Source organism: Cyclopterus lumpus, chromosome 3, assembly GCF_009769545.1.
Source record: "Cyclopterus lumpus isolate fCycLum1 chromosome 3, fCycLum1.pri, whole genome shotgun sequence".
NCBI classification, from domain to species: domain Eukaryota; kingdom Metazoa; phylum Chordata; class Actinopteri; order Perciformes; family Cyclopteridae; genus Cyclopterus; species Cyclopterus lumpus.
In genome coordinates this window covers 20,739,079-20,755,167 of record NC_046968.1, presented here as the reverse complement: position 1 = coordinate 20,755,167, position 16,089 = coordinate 20,739,079, and the positions used below count along the sequence as shown (strand labels likewise).

Genomic DNA, 16,089 nt, shown 5'->3' with positions numbered 1-16,089 from the left:
ACATGAATACCCAGTAACAACTGAACATATAACACTTAAACTCTCTGAAACTCTACAGAGTTATATCTTTGACACGTATGGATTTCTGCATTAATCCTGATTGAGATAACAGTCATGTTCACTTAAAGTAAAGATGAATCACGGTTTGAACTTTGTTTAGTGGACATTCTGGGTCACACAAATCAAACGCGTAAATCATAAATATATAGTGCTGTGCAATGCTTTCATGTTCATATTTAGCTAGAAGATACATCAATATGTGGCAATGCTTTATGTGCCAAACTTGTTTTGTGAAGCTTGGGCACATTTTCTCTCCTCATACGCCTTTTACTGCCCTGAAAATCTTGTTTTGCTTCCTTTTTTTATCAGGCATGATGCCTCTGGGCGAGGAGTGTTTTTTTACTGCAACATTTCTTTTATCCCCCACACCCTCCTCCGCAAGACATTCAGTCTCAGCAAGCTTTCCTTCTGAATAAGTAACAGTCTTAAGTGGTTTGGTGGGTTAAATATAAAGTTCTATATTGAGAAATAATTCAATGCTTTACTCACTCCATCTTTCTTGTCCCTTCCCAGTGCTCCATTGAGGAAATCCATGGAAACGTCTTCGTTCTCATCAAGCCACTGAATTACAAATGGCTCGAACCACCTAAAAAAAAGAGACATTTTCCTATAGTCATAGTGGGAATCTCTTCTTTCAGAAGCACCAGAAGAGTCAGGGTTTGGTATATGAGAACATTTCAAAGGCTCTTGATTTATTTAAAAAGAAAATTAGGAGAAATTGAAGGGAGATTGTTGTGTTAAATACAAAAAGGCCATGGCTGAAATCCATGCAGGCATTGATATCAGGTTTGAGTTTGTGGACAGATTAGACTGCGAGGCTCAGACAGAGGACGGCAGAGGACGGGCCGGGGTGGATGAGGACGTACTGTACATCTGTAAGTGGAATAATATTGCTGTTCTGTCTGTTTCTCTTTGCCATTTACTTGTGTCATATGATGCCTGAGCTTGTCCTCAGAGCAACGGATGTCCCCCCAAAACCGCTTTGATCTCTGGCTAAGGGCATCTGCTACAGGAGGGACAGACAATAAATAAGGTGGGTGTGGTGACAAAGAAAGAAAAGAGCGACAGACAGAAGAAAAGAGAATGTGTGTATGTGTGTGTGTGTGTGTGTGATGTATATAACTCTGGAAGAATCAATCCTGATGGTGTCTGAGTGACTGGAGAGGGGGAGGGGGAGTCATTAGTCTGACGAACTGGCAGGATGGAGGAGGGCATTGCGTTCCCTGCTTGCATTACACGTGTTTACATTGCAGCTATCCCTGCTTTGTTGCACACAATTATGCATGCACAATGGAACACAGAGTTATGGGTGAAGAAGAACATGCTTTTAGGTAATACATTTTTTCTCCTCATCCAAAATAGGTCATGATCGTCTGCCGGCACAGATTATATGAACATTGACAGATTCAGTCTTGATCTGAACTACTATGATTGATAGTCTCATTCACTTACATTACTGACTGTTAAATAATGTGTATCCTTGTGGTTTATGTGGTAATGGAATACAAATAAAATATTTTCAAAAGTATTTGAAATGAAATGCATAATGATACAGTTTTGGTCAAGAGAAATGTTTTTTTCAGGCTGTAAAAGAGATCAATCTTGGGACCCGCCTTTTTGTCTCAATTATATTATATATATTTTATATATATTAATCAATTATGTATAATTATATATATATATATAGATATATATCTATATCTATAGATATATATAGTTTAGTTGTTTGCCAATTTAGTTGTTTGCTAATTCCAATACTATACTGGTTACAGGAAATAAGAAGAACACAGTTGTCACTCATCTGAGGATAGCAATGTGCTTTTCTTCTCTAAGTCAAGGGTGAGGATGTAGCATCTAGTTGTTCTCTCTCTGCTTTGTAACGTTACTACTCCACTGCACCTTTCAGTCGTTACTGCAAAACCTCACCTCACTAAGTCTGTAAGTCTGTTTAATTGATTGGCAAGTTATATATGTGTATATGCTATATGAAGGTGAAAAAAGAGGATACTTACAGAGAATACTCAGGTGGAACATTCTTGAAGGCCGGCAGGTCACGGACATACTCATTATGGAACCATTTGACTTTGAAGTGAAGATTCATGTATTCAGTACTTTTGCATAGGCGGTGCTTGTCATGCTCTGTAATGTTGATTGAAACATAAGAAGCATACGTTAGCATATAGAGTACATCCACTGGAGTCTTGATTCTACAGTCTCACACTCTGGATTGACCATGAAGCATTGTCAGTGTATAATATAGTAAACAGGTTTAATGTGATCAGCGGGATTATTACATTATCTATCCATCCATCTATCCATCTATCTATCTATCCATCTAAGAAAAAAAAAACAAGCTTGTGATTTTGTATCCAGCTTCTTTCAAGGGAAAGGAAGCACCTGAATGACTGCAAACAAAATTAATCTAAAATGATTTAGACGAGTCATTTAGTTCAGCAAAATGTAGACGTTCCAGAATAATTAAAAATATCCATGGGATCCCCTGGAGAAGAGAGGGATGGTGATGGCCCAGGATATGAACATGAGATGTGGGAAAAGAAACCAATAAAATTGGATGAGAAAAAAAAATATAGAAGAAAACTATTCTGTGCTACACATTGGTGCAGATGAGACACCGACATAAGGAAGGAGGAGAAGAAACAGAGAGAGGAAACTTTGTGTAAGTATGCAAACATTTGCTAACTAGCACTCAACACATTACAACTGAGAACATTTTAATTTTTTTCTCAGTACAACATTTCCTGGCAATACACCCAATATTGGGATATTTTTGTCTGGATTGACCGACCAGCATTGCTATTCACTGAGCTATGCTGATATGCCACTATGGCTAAAATGGCCTGGGTGGTTGGTTCACATGCTTAGAACGGCCTCTCTTTCCCTATCAGCTGCTCTCTGTAACACTTTATTGTTTTGTTTCACTTCTTTTCTACTTTTTAATTCAGTATGCAAATATCCATACACTCCCTTTCTCTGTGGCACAGTGTAGGGATCTATTTTTGGTTCAGCAGCTGTGTGAGTTTTCCACTGCTAACAATCTGGGTTGTGGTTAAGCTACATCTAATCAATATTTGAGACCCATTTGAGACATTTTGGATTAGCCAGGTGTGAACTCTAAGCCATCTCAGCTGTACTGAGACACAATCTGGCTATACCTGGATACAAGTCTAGAGAAGCTGGTTTGTGGATTTTGATAGATTTCGTCTTCATTTTCCAGCAGGTTCTTCTACATGGTGAGGTGGAAATACAGACACACATAATCACACATCCTTTTGCATATACAAGATTCATACATTCACACAACATCAAAGACGTGTTTAAATCCACGCATTGCACCCTGGCTGGCGTGTCTTAAGCCTGATAAGAACCTTTGTGCTTACTTTGATGAATAGTGCATCGGCTTACCAGCCAACACTCCTCTCTAAGCTTGCAGGAAAATATTTACATATGTGCAATTAACATATCTACCTGTGGATAATGTGTAGAAATGCACAATGCAATATTTACTCCTCAGAATGGACACGATTCTGAATGCTCCACCCAATATATATATATCAGTGTGTGCTATATGTGTGTGGTTTGGTGTAACTTTAGAATAAGGATCATCTTAAAATTCATAGAAGACAATTTGTTGAAGACACTGTGTAAGAAAAGATGCATCGTTGCCATAGCCACCATGTCCTACCACATAGGTAGTCAGAAATAGAGCCTTGAATAGCTGAAAATCAGAGTACGGGTAAGTGGTCTTAGCTAAATGCGTCACTAGTAACATCTTGAAATATCCCATGATATGAGGAATGTTTTTTTTATTTTTTGAGCAGCAGCCTATTCAAGTCATTTGATCCACTTATACATAACATGTTTGAGGTGGAATTTGTTCAACTTGCACGTAGAGATTTTAAATTATAATTATAATCTAACAAATCCCAGGAGCCACACGAGGGGACTGTTTAAAGTGTTGCAATGGCCTGCCAAAGGCTGATATGAAACGCCATAACGATAACGGCACCTCGGGGTTATTTTCTTTTTGGAGCCAAACACTGGGAAATGTCGAGGATCACTTCTTTCATCAACACCTAACCTTCAAGGCCGAAGTGGTTTTGATGGCTGAAATTGCCATGGGATTTAAGGTTTCACCTGGATTCACCGAGTCAGTCTTTGTCACCGAAGGAGCAGGTGGCTTAAACATTGAGAATATTGAGTCGAGATTGTTTTACTAGAGACGGCCTGCAGTTATTCTGCTGCGGAGGACATGTAATACCTGAGCTGAGGTATCCACTCTGGCTGTGCCACTTTAATATCTGAGCTGGCACTGCAAGGCAGCTTATACACAAACAGGATGGACACACATGCACACACACAATCACAGTTTGTCACCCTCTCTTTCAGCACAGTAGAGCTCAGCCAGTGTTTTGTTTGGTGCTGCTAGCTCGGTACAGGATATGTGTGTGTTTGCAGAATGTGTGTGTCTACATTACATCCTCTCAAACAGCCATAGCATATAACTGTACATAATCAATGTTTCCACTGCCCCACATGACAATTTGACAGCAGTGCTTGACGAGACGTTTTTCAATGCATCAGAGTTAAGACAAGAGTTGGCATTAACCATTGAACTATATATAAAGTCTATGAAGGGAGATTAATTTACTGGAACTGGAAAAATACAAACAGCATGAAATGAGTTGGAGAAGTCTCAAGTCTTGTTTTTCTGCTTGTGTATGTTCCAGTGATAACTCCCTATTGTTGTGGCAGTGGCTTTAGAAGACGCTCAGACTCAGCAGAAATGGACATCCTTTAAAAGATCATGAATGTTCCATAAGTCAAACTCTGCCTATTGTATGCCTTTGTTTCATATCTACAAGTGGGAATGTTACCCAGGATCACAAAAGATAATAGGTTACATATTCTGAGAAACTTCAATACTGCTAATTTATTTTTATTTTAAGCTTCAAAATATGTGGTATGAGGACATACATGTAAATGTATGCCAGAGGTTAAACATGTGTCATGTTCTTTAAAAGCTTCAGTCTTCCCGAACTCTTCACTTAAGGAGTCATAAAGCTCATATCCTCTCTCTAGGAAATGGAGGCAGAGAGAGACATAATGCGCTTCTTTGCACAATCTGAATGAAAGAACAATTATGTAATTTTCTATTCAATGGGCCCAATGTGATTGTTTGAATAGTGGAGAGAATCTGAGGGAAATGAGGCCGCAGGGGGCAGTGTTTTAATAATACTGCAATAAAACATACGGAAGATACTACATCTGCTTTTTTATTGTAAATGGTTTTGGTATGGGTTTTCAGGTAAGACTTCCACATAAAAATGTTGGGAGGCGAGAGACATTCCTTGTGTTTTGAAAGACGGTCAAAGCTTCCTCAAAACGTTTATTACAGGCAGTTGAATGTGATCAATTTATCATTCATGTATACCATGATGGGAATTATATTAAAACAAAATTCAAATGAGCTAAAGGTTTCCATTAAAAATCACTCTTCTCTCCACAACACTTAACCCCTCACCACCCTTTGTCTCTCACTAATTTACCGGCTGCAACAGCTGTGTGCCTCATCGCCATCTTTACAACAGGTTGGATTGTCAACAGCTTTATGATGTGATACAGAATAATTATGACTGTAATTGCAAAATGCAAACTGCATTATAATGGTTGATTTTCTGTTCATGTAATCATGCAAATGGTTGGTGGCGCCATCCATTCACACCTGTCCACTCTCCACTTCTTCTACGTATGCATCTGTTTCATTTAGTGAGACATTTTTATTTTGGGCCATTATGATCACTACAGCTATTTAATAGATAATGTGACTGGCTGACAAGATAATGATTTATCTCCGTACCCATCCTATTTATTTTTTATTTCACCTGCTGATGTATATAAACATATATAAACAAAAGTGTCAAGTGTGCTTAAATCATATAGCATTGCAATTAGGCACTTAAAATAGCATCCTCATATCTGTGTGTGTTACAATATGCATGTTGCGTATCTGTGCAGAGTATGTGTGAATGTGCCTTTGTGCCCTGCTGGTGATAAACAGTGTGGGCGGTCCTGAGGGAGGAGTAGGCTCAAGGTCCCTGGTGAGGATGTCATCTCATCGGAATCAGCCCACAGGGACAGACAAACTCACAGGAGACTCACCCACTCTCCGCCTCATTGATTTAAAAGCCGTGGATATTATGATGAACTCCAGCGGGTCTCCAAAGAATTTTTATAGTCTAATTGCTATTCAGTGAATATATCTATAGGAACGTGTGGTTGGACAGGATCATTAAAGACAAAAGGCTAGAGGACCAGAATGGCAGCTGAGGCCAGTATGGTTCTCCCTGTGACCTAATTCCTTCACCTTAGCTTCTGACACAGTTATGTCAAAGTACCCTTTAAGATGTATCACAGGGTCCGGCTGACACAGCTCTGCTATAACACCGGAGCCCACAGAGACCCTAACGCCTGTTGATGTGACTCAATCATGTAATGCATTAGGACACAGGCAAACCTATGACTTAATAATGTAAGAGCCCACTTTACTTTAGTCTGATGGATCACCTCTGTGGTGTAATATTTTAATACGAAGGTCCACAGCAAAAACACATTTGGGAAATCACTTAACATGTCAAAAAAAAGAGCCATTTGCTGTTAGCTGAGGCACAGAAAGATCATAATATAATGTGAAGTGTAATGCTGAAAATGGCAAAGATGCATTAGAAACTCAATAACTCCATAAACAATGTCTTTCTGTAGGATCAAAACTCCCCTTGGAGAGGTAATTCAATTAACATATTCTATTGAGTAAACCTGTTCCAACAGGCTGAAGATGAGTAAACGGACTGCTGGAGCATTAGATCTTTAATGACCTGCTCCAGGGACCACGGACATTATACAGTGGATGTACAGGGTGTACTGTAGAACTTTATCACAGAAGTCCAGAGCTAGCACTACGTGTTCTACATTATATTAAGTATAACTGTGATCTCCCCCCGTCCCCGTTGTATCTCCTGTATCTCCAAAGCATTTTGGCCAACATAATAATCACCTTGCCTCTCAGGGCTTCCGTAGAGTACCCGTTTGAGTGTTTCTCATGAAGAAAATAAAGATTAAAGAATAGAACAAATAATTGATTTTGGCTATAGCCTTATTCATTCACTCTCTCGGATCCTCCTCCTTTACTTGGTTTCTTATTTTATTCACTCTCTGTTTGTCTCCCCTCTCTCTCCCTCTCACACATTCAGAGATTCACACAGAGATGCTAAAATTAGCAGAATCCACTTCTGAACCAGCTCTGGCCTCCGAGCAGGAAGCAGAGGATGCATCAGACTTCATTAAGTAATTCACACACACACACACACACACACACACACACACACACACACACACACACACACACACCTACACACACTCACTCGCTCACTCGCTCACTCACACAAACGTACAAATACTCCTCATTCATTCATTCTTTCTTACTTGCATGCCTAACTGAACACTTGCACAGCTACACAGACACAACGTGGAAAAACACGGACCATCGAAGCAGGACATTTTGGCCCGCCTCCTTTAGGATGCCTTACCAGTCACTTATATGTGCCTTCTTAGGTAAGCAGATCATTCTCAGTTACTTCTATTAGTCTGAATGAGAAAGGCTTGGTATACCTACTCTTACCACAGTACATACACAAATAAAGTATGTGCATAATGCAATTGCTTATACATGTATGAGCTTGCATACATATACAGTGTACTATTTAAAAACGAAGGCACTGAGAGAAACTTCAAACCAGGAAATAAAGAAAACTTCCTCTGCACTTTTTTTTTACACGACAGCATTGAAACATTGAATCACAGATGACCTAATCAATCAACTGCCGCTGTTCCACTAACAATTTCTGGCCGTGAATGTGCAACCGGATGATTGTTTTGTGACTGATCCCTGTTGAAACCAGTGTGCCGTTGTGACAGTAATTAAATCCTGTGTGGTTTCACTGATTTCTTTACAGTACAACCAAGCATGTTCATTTTCATATTTTCTGTAGACACATCTTTTTGGTTTTCGAGGGCTTTAACGCAGACACACTTGTGCCTGATACATGTGTCCCTGATCCGGCCAATATGAAGAACAATTTACTTTTCATTTAAAACTCCCTGAGACTTCATATGGGTAACATTTGCATACACATTTGCAACTTGTATTACTCTGCGTGTCAACGTTAATAATTACCGATACAGAATTAATTAACTGTACTTTGTTGCCACCCAGTGCAGTAGCAATTTGAAAGTGTCTGAGGTCTACAGTGTTACTGATTTACAGTAAAAACACAATCACAAAAAAGCATGTACTACATTCCTTTTTTTACTATAGTAAATTACCACAAGCAGACATTTTTCACAGGACCATCTATCGATGAGGTGCATTCTCAACAGTAAAATGTTTTCAATAATACATGAACACCAGTCATACATCCATTTGTACAACTGATATATAGCCACGCTCGTTACACAGCAGCAATGTATTGTGAGGCACTCTATAATGGTTAGTGGACAGGATAGTCAGATATGAATGTCAATGTATCATATATCTATATCATAGCTACAACAAAAACTATACTCATATACCGATGGTATTCGGTACACCGAATCAGCAATTTAAAGTGGGCTCTGCATTTAAAGTTGCAACTGCCAACATTGTTTTTTTTGCGTGGTTTTATAATCTATACAGTATTACACAGTCTACATCGTTATGTGGTTTATGAGCTGTCAAACTCTCCGTTTAACTATCAACCTGACGCCACCAAACCAAACCTAGGACTCTGCCAGCCAGTAGGACCAACAAGAAATGAGCAATAACTCATACAAAGTGCCCCTTTGAGGAACATGACAGTCATGTCCTCCTCCTGGCACGTGTCGCTGTGGGCAGGCAGTGATGTACTGACAAGATGATGCAAGAGGAGGCACAGCAAGGGAAGAGGGTTCAGGCTCAAGGAGCGAGAAAGAGGGTATATGTGACTGAGTGCGTCCATGATTCTTGGCTCCTTTTGTAACACGGACACCCTCAGGACAATCAGACACACACACACACGCACACACACACACACCGTACCCAAACCTGCTGTGACAGCACTCAATGACACCTTAGGTGGTCACATGTCCAGCTGCCCTGACTCAGATACGCACACATACACACCGACAGTAACACTTGCTCTGGGTGACTCTCTCTATCTCTTTATTGATCTACTTAAATGTGTATGTTATCGTTCATAAAAGTGTAAAGAGGTGGTCTAAATAGTTATTGCAAAACCATGAAAATGGGCTGTTTAGCAGAAGTCTTGTAATCATGTGAAAATAATAAACGTGTAGTTCTGTTTTTTGTTCAGGTTTAGTAACTCTTTACTTACAATTAGTATTCATCCTTTTCCCCTGAAACTAATAAGCAGTGTCCACAGAGGTTGTTATGGCAATTTGTGTTGATTATCTAAAGAAATACATTTTACATTGACATTTGACCTAAGCAAAGTAAACGCAATGTGTATCTTCCTGCTGCTGACAAAGTTTCCTGATATTTATTTACTGAATACAATAATGTCGCCAATGCTGAATGTTTCTTCTCTTCTGTACATCTCAAAAAGCATTTAATATCCTTTAACATTAAAGTAGACTCATCCATCCATCCATCCATTATCACCCGCTTATCCGGGGTCGGGTCGCGGTGGCAGCAGGTTCACCAGGCCGACCCAGGCTTCCCTCTCACCCGCAACACTTTCCAGCTCATTCTGGGGGATCCCGAGGCGTTCCAAGGCCAGCCGGGAGATATAATCCCTCCAGCGTGTCCTCGGTCTTCCCCGGGGCCTCCTACCAGTTGGACGTGCCCGGAAAACCTCTAATGGGAGGCGTCCAGGAGGCATCCTTACTAGATGCCCGAACCACCTCAAATAAAGTAGACTCAATACAAGCTAATCTCCTGTATGTAATATGGAATTCAGAGCACATATATTGCCTCCAAACAGCTCTCAACATGGAGACAGCTGAACCACAAACAGTGCAAACAATGGCAACGGTGCTGACAGAGTGCTCTGTGTGTACCGAGAGGAGACCGCACTGATCTGGACATTGTTATAAGAGCTGACCACCGTATGAGTGCAGTGAGGTGCGGCGGCCATTAGCTAGCCAGTGGGGCCAGTGGCACTAATAATCATGTGTGGCCATGGCAACGCACAGGACTAACACATGTCCAAACTCCGACTTTGTGTGTTACAACAGCGTAGGAATGTATTGTATTGTATTCATCATGAAACTTAAAACAACAGATTAAAGCCTCTACCCTAAATTTTACAGAATTCTGTGGGATTGGATTTTGACAAGATTTGGTAGATAATACACCACCAAGGTATCAAAGTACACTGTACAATAATATGATGAATGTTCCATGTGGAAGTGTAAAAAGGAATCAGGATTAGTGATTTTATGTAAATCTCAGTTTCCATAATCCAAACCGCACCACAGAAATACATATCCATATGTGCCACACACCAATGACGCTGTGTCTCTTTAAATCTGACGCACAGGCACCTTCATATGCATACAGTCACTACACATCCTGTATCCAAAACACAGCCTAAAACCCCCTCATATATAAAATTATGTGCAGAATCTATATGTGTCCTTTGTGTGGGTATATCAACGCACTGCAGATCGCAGTAGCACCTGGTTACCATAGCAACCCAAGACGACTTAGCGCGGAGAAAGCAGCAGGGACTGTATATGAGGATAAATCACCAATAAGCTCTTTTGGTGCATCTCTGCCTTTCTCTTACGCAGAATCTTAAGAGCATTTTCAATCCTTGACCTCAATCAGATCCAATGCTTCTCTTACAGCTTCTTCACTACCTTCTCTGTCATCATTAAATACCATGACCTCTGCAACTTTCTAGTTTACAGGTTCCACTTGGATTCAAGCTATGATATGTATGAAACAACACCTGCATCAACATAAATGTAATAGTGTGGCCGAAGCTGTTAAAAGCACCGAGTATCTCTAATATGAGGTGCAACACATTTCCAATGTACTGATTTCCAAATTGTTGCTGGGAATGGTAATGTTGTCTGCTCCCCCCCCCCCAAAAAAAAAATACAAAACATGAAACATGCATTCTGTCCAGATAAAGTCTGACGTTGGTTTGAATTTATCACAAAAGGGAGAGGACTTCTGAAAACACGAGCATGGTGTGTGCTGCATATTAATGTCATATTGCATGATTTCTGTGTAATAAAGCTCAAGCTGAATGTGAGATATTGAGCAGGTGGGGGTTGAAGTCAAAACCCACGTTAAAATCGCACATATCCATCTTCTTGCCAGAAGAGCAGATCTGAGAGTTATTGCTTGATCACTGGGAGTCTCTGCTGTCTTTGGGAAAAAAGACTACTGAAGATGACAAGAATCCTAAATGTGAAATATATTATTAAAAAAAAACACTCTTGAGTAATTAGCGATAGTGGAAGAAATTGATTGATTATTTTGGCTCATGCTAGATTACAGATTGTAAATCACTCATTTCAAATTTTAAAAAATGTATATCTTTATCCTGAACACTATAGGCAATTCTTCTTATACACTAAGTGTCCAGTTGCAATGTAATATAATGTGTAATATAGTTTAACACACTCACACACACACACACACACACACACACACACAGTAGTACACTAACCTGAGTGTCTCTTCTGATTTGGATTATACCATTAATCAATAGTTTATCTTGATTAAAAGAAGTTCCAGTTCCTCTATAATGATCAATAGAGTGAAATCAGGAGATTGTAATCTAGATAGGCAGTCCAGCTGACCACAGCCAGACACCGCCGATAAATAACAGTCACATCAGCCAATAAACAGCACAGAGGTACAGCACAGTAACACGTCACACTTATTCCTGAGTAGTTACACAGGAAAGCGACAGGAACCAATTAGAAACAACTGCTAATTAGTGAATAGTTAACTAGGAGCTACTCATAGGGACTACTCTGGAAGTTGTGCTTTATTCTCAGATCTCATTCACCCCCTTCCACTTACAAGCATGCCCTCAAGCAAGAGATACTTGTCTGATCAGCAGCATTACTCACCTTCCATTGCATACTTCATATCTAGGGCAAAGAGGCTCCACATGATCTCAGCGCTGATCTTGCCCGCATTCAGCTCCTGTGGAAACCTGATGGAATTGAAACGGATTCCAATCAGACTCATTTCCGTACAATGACACGCTCGACTGGGTGGCCTGATGGCTTAGCCCAGCCTGAATCTCTAACAGAAGACTTAACAGACGTGCAAGGAGACACGGGCGGGGAATCTCGTAATGTAATAATCCTGGGTCATCGCCAACCCTGGTTGAATTGGGGAGGGACGGAGATGCATGCACATGGCATAGAGATTATAAAAAGTGCAAGAGGAAATTACCACAACAAAGGTAAGGAAATAGAGAGAGAGAGAGAGAGAGAGAGAGAGGGGGATGCAACCTATTTGGAGAGTGATCTGCTATTTTGAATGTCTATAGATTTTCAGTCAAAGCCTGAATGCGAGTTGTCAGTGGTTAAAACACCCACATTTTCCGACAGTGATAGGAGGACATTTATAGACGACAAGGCCTTGGCCTGAAAAAGGTCAATTTATTTGGAAATGTTTTACTTTTGGTGGAGACCGCCCTGTTTCCAACAAAAAAACACATTTGTCTGACGAATTCCATTTAAACAGTAATCATCTGCTCAGGCAGGACATTGGCTACAAACCACTGCACATACACACACACACACGCACACGCACACACACACACACACACACACACACTTTCCTCTTCCCTCCCCAACCTACAGCACATCCTTTTATGGAGCAAAGGAACAAACACTGAGATTAGAAGGCAAATTAAAAAACAAGAATCAGATAAACAATTGCTCTCTCTTTCATCTCTATCATAGATTCTGTCTCTCAACCTCGATTATTCTTTGGTTTCATCATGCAAGTGCACTGTGGGTGAAGCAGTCAATAAAGAAATGGCAAACAATTACAAACATCTGCAGCTGCATGCTTTCTACTCTGATGTGAAATAAATGATGTTATGTGGTTTACAGGCTGAATGATGAGTATTCATGGGATTAATCTCAAAAGCTTCTTATCTTTCACAGTATTATAAACACCTGCAGAATCCAATTTTATGTTTCCAATCATAAAAAAAATTCTGTAGATCAGTGTATTGCCTCAAAAAGCTAAGCAAGATTTCCAATAAATGTTCTCAGCACAGCAACAGCATTACATGTCATCAGTTTTCCCTCTGGCAACAGCTCCCATTATTTAAAGGCAACAAGTCCACTCCTGGGTTTATAGTGAAAAAGCATCAGAGTTGCTGTCACTCTGGAACTTGACCAGGGGACTATGGAGGAAATGGGCATGAATATTGCAAATCTATCATTAGACAGTGTAGGAGAGAAAGCTCAGGGCATAAACAGAGTCTTAATAAGCATCGTAAATCAGCGAGAGGAAGGAGAAAAGGGAAAGGAGGAGGCGAACGCGTGAAAGGATATGTATGAGCCAGGCAGAAAGAGAAAAATATGATTCATCTTATTTATTATAAAGTGAGCTCCACAGTAATTTGTTTGATTTTATGAACCAAATCATCAGAAGGACCCAAACACAAAAGTCCCCTCAACACCACAAAGAGCCCTTGATAACTCTTTTCTACTAACAAATCTCTCATCGGTTATATAATTTAGAAACTCTGCGTTCCCTTTTTATCCATCCATGCTATGGCTCACCATACAAACTGCTGACTTCTCTGGCTGCCTCCCAACCTTCTTACGCAACACTGTGCTCATTCATGCCTCGACTATATCAGTAAATACATTTTTCAAATTTACAGGCGCAAGAAGGTTTATCATTTTCCCTCATATTTTTTTTACAATCGTTCCATATCAAACAAACAAATGTTTTTTTTAATCTCCTTACCAGTCAACCACATTTATATCCATTTGTCACAAATGGTTGTCATAAACCCAACACCACCGTGACGCTTTATAGCAAGCACTGTGTTCTTGTGTGGTCATTTATACCGTTGAAATTAAATGGAATTTGGTTACATAGAAATAGTGTAATATCCGACTAATATGTTGAACATGTATTTAATCAGATTGCTTGGTAAAACATGTGGGTGGTAAAATAAAGAAGTACCTACTGGTTAACGACGGGGGTGTAAGCTGTCCGGTCCTCATCGATTACTGACACCATGAGAGTGATGAGTTTTGGCCAGAAGTCCAGGTTCTTTATAGACGGACCCTGCTCCTCTCGGGGAATGTCCTGTTTCCGGCTCTACAGAGAACGAAATAAGGATGGTGAGAGTCCAAATACCGTTTGAATGTGTTGAAGGTGAAAATTCACATTTGGGGATTTTGCAAAAAAATAATAAATTGCCTGGGATCACAAAGAGAAATTGTACCGACAGTAACAGACTTTAACACATTTATTCTGTCTTGCATGTCCTAATATTATCTCGCCAAGACTTTTTTTTTTATACTATACAATCGATAACATACTTACATTTTATTATAAATTGAATTTAATAAGAAGTAAAGGCAGATTATCAACTGAGCTCTTTATTACAACAATGCAAGCTTGTTTGGCTGCATCGGAAGCAGATACACTGAACATAAAACCTTAAGGATTACAACTTTAAAGCATAATCACCTTCCGTAATGTGCGTATGTAGATTGTGGGTGCGTGTCAAAGTGTGTCGCAGAAATCTCTGTGGCTGTACCTCGTGAAAGGCGTTAAATATGAAACCTCTCCCTGACTCTACCATCTGCTCAGCTCAATCTGAGTGTAACCACACTGATCTTCGGTCAGCACCTAACTGTCACAGTCAGTCACTCGGCCATGAACAGGTTCTACAGAAAACAAGCAAGGCCACGCACACAGAAAACACAAATCTGAGAGCACATACTGGAACACACTCAGCCATACTGACGGGATGTATCTGTATCATACACAGGCATGATATTATGCAAACACACCCACGCTGATGCTCAGCAACAATGACAAATATTATCTACTGTATGACTGTGGACTATGGGAACTTGCCCTCCCAAGAGGATGCAGTACACATTCTCACATTTGTGTGTGTAACTCCAAGCTAAAGCAAAATATATGCTTGATGTATGTTGGTGAGAATAAAATTGTGTTAAAAATGAAATATGTTCCAATCGGTTATTGAATAATTTAGGTTGAATTATTTAACAGCCTGAAGCCTTCTGTGCAGCACGGAGAGGAAATGCTTTAGTGAGAGCTTGGAAATGGAAATGCAACTCGAGTCAATTCATCATTGATCCGATCCTTACAATCGAATCAATTCCTACAATAATCAAATTGTGTCTCGTGACGTTGATTGTTGTTTTGAATGTCTGGTAATGCAAGGCGAACGTTTAAGCCCAGGAGCTACAGAATTTAATCTCACAGGAACAAGAAACGAAGACACGGTTTACAGCTGATTCCGTGACAGTCAGTCGTTCCAATCATTTGGGTTTGAGACTGCAAATGTTAAGTCACCGACTGTGCCGTGGTCATAAAAAAACAGATTACTCCTCGTTCCATGGGAGGTTCCATCCCAGGCATCATATTGATCAAAGAGTCATTTAACTTCTAATTTGCATATTCACAAGAGTTTGCTCCATAGCAAGCATGAGTAATGCACTGGTGTCCAATGTGGAGGCAACAGGGAGCTTTTACATGTAGCAGAATCAAAGACTGTGTTTGAAGCTGGATGCATGATGACCTTCTAGTTCACAAATCCAGTGGAGTAAACCCTCTTCAGTACGCACTGCTAGAACTGGTCAAGAATGACCGGGATGCTATACAACATTGCTTAGTCTCATCATAAATGAAGGCAAGAAGCACCTGAAACAGATTTGTTTGATCCATCGATTATGAAATTGAAAACAAATTGAGAAGGTTAGCAAGAGATTACTAAA

At 40.0% G+C, this 16,089-nt stretch overlaps 1 protein-coding gene across 1 annotated transcript in view; it reads right to left on the bottom strand.

The window, feature by feature from the left end:
- LOC117725719 (protein unc-13 homolog C) overlaps positions 1 to 16,089 on the bottom strand; it is an 85,784-nt gene that overhangs the window by 21,313 nt on the left and 48,382 nt on the right. Inside the window, exons 17-20 of the mRNA XM_034525724.1 lie at positions 14,301 to 14,434; positions 12,205 to 12,290; positions 2,073 to 2,199; positions 550 to 646 (exon numbers count right to left, since the gene is read on the bottom strand). Of these exons, the coding sequence (XP_034381615.1) occupies positions 550 to 646; positions 2,073 to 2,199; positions 12,205 to 12,290; positions 14,301 to 14,434 (444 nt within the window). The remainder of the gene's footprint in view (positions 1 to 549; positions 647 to 2,072; positions 2,200 to 12,204; positions 12,291 to 14,300; positions 14,435 to 16,089) is intronic.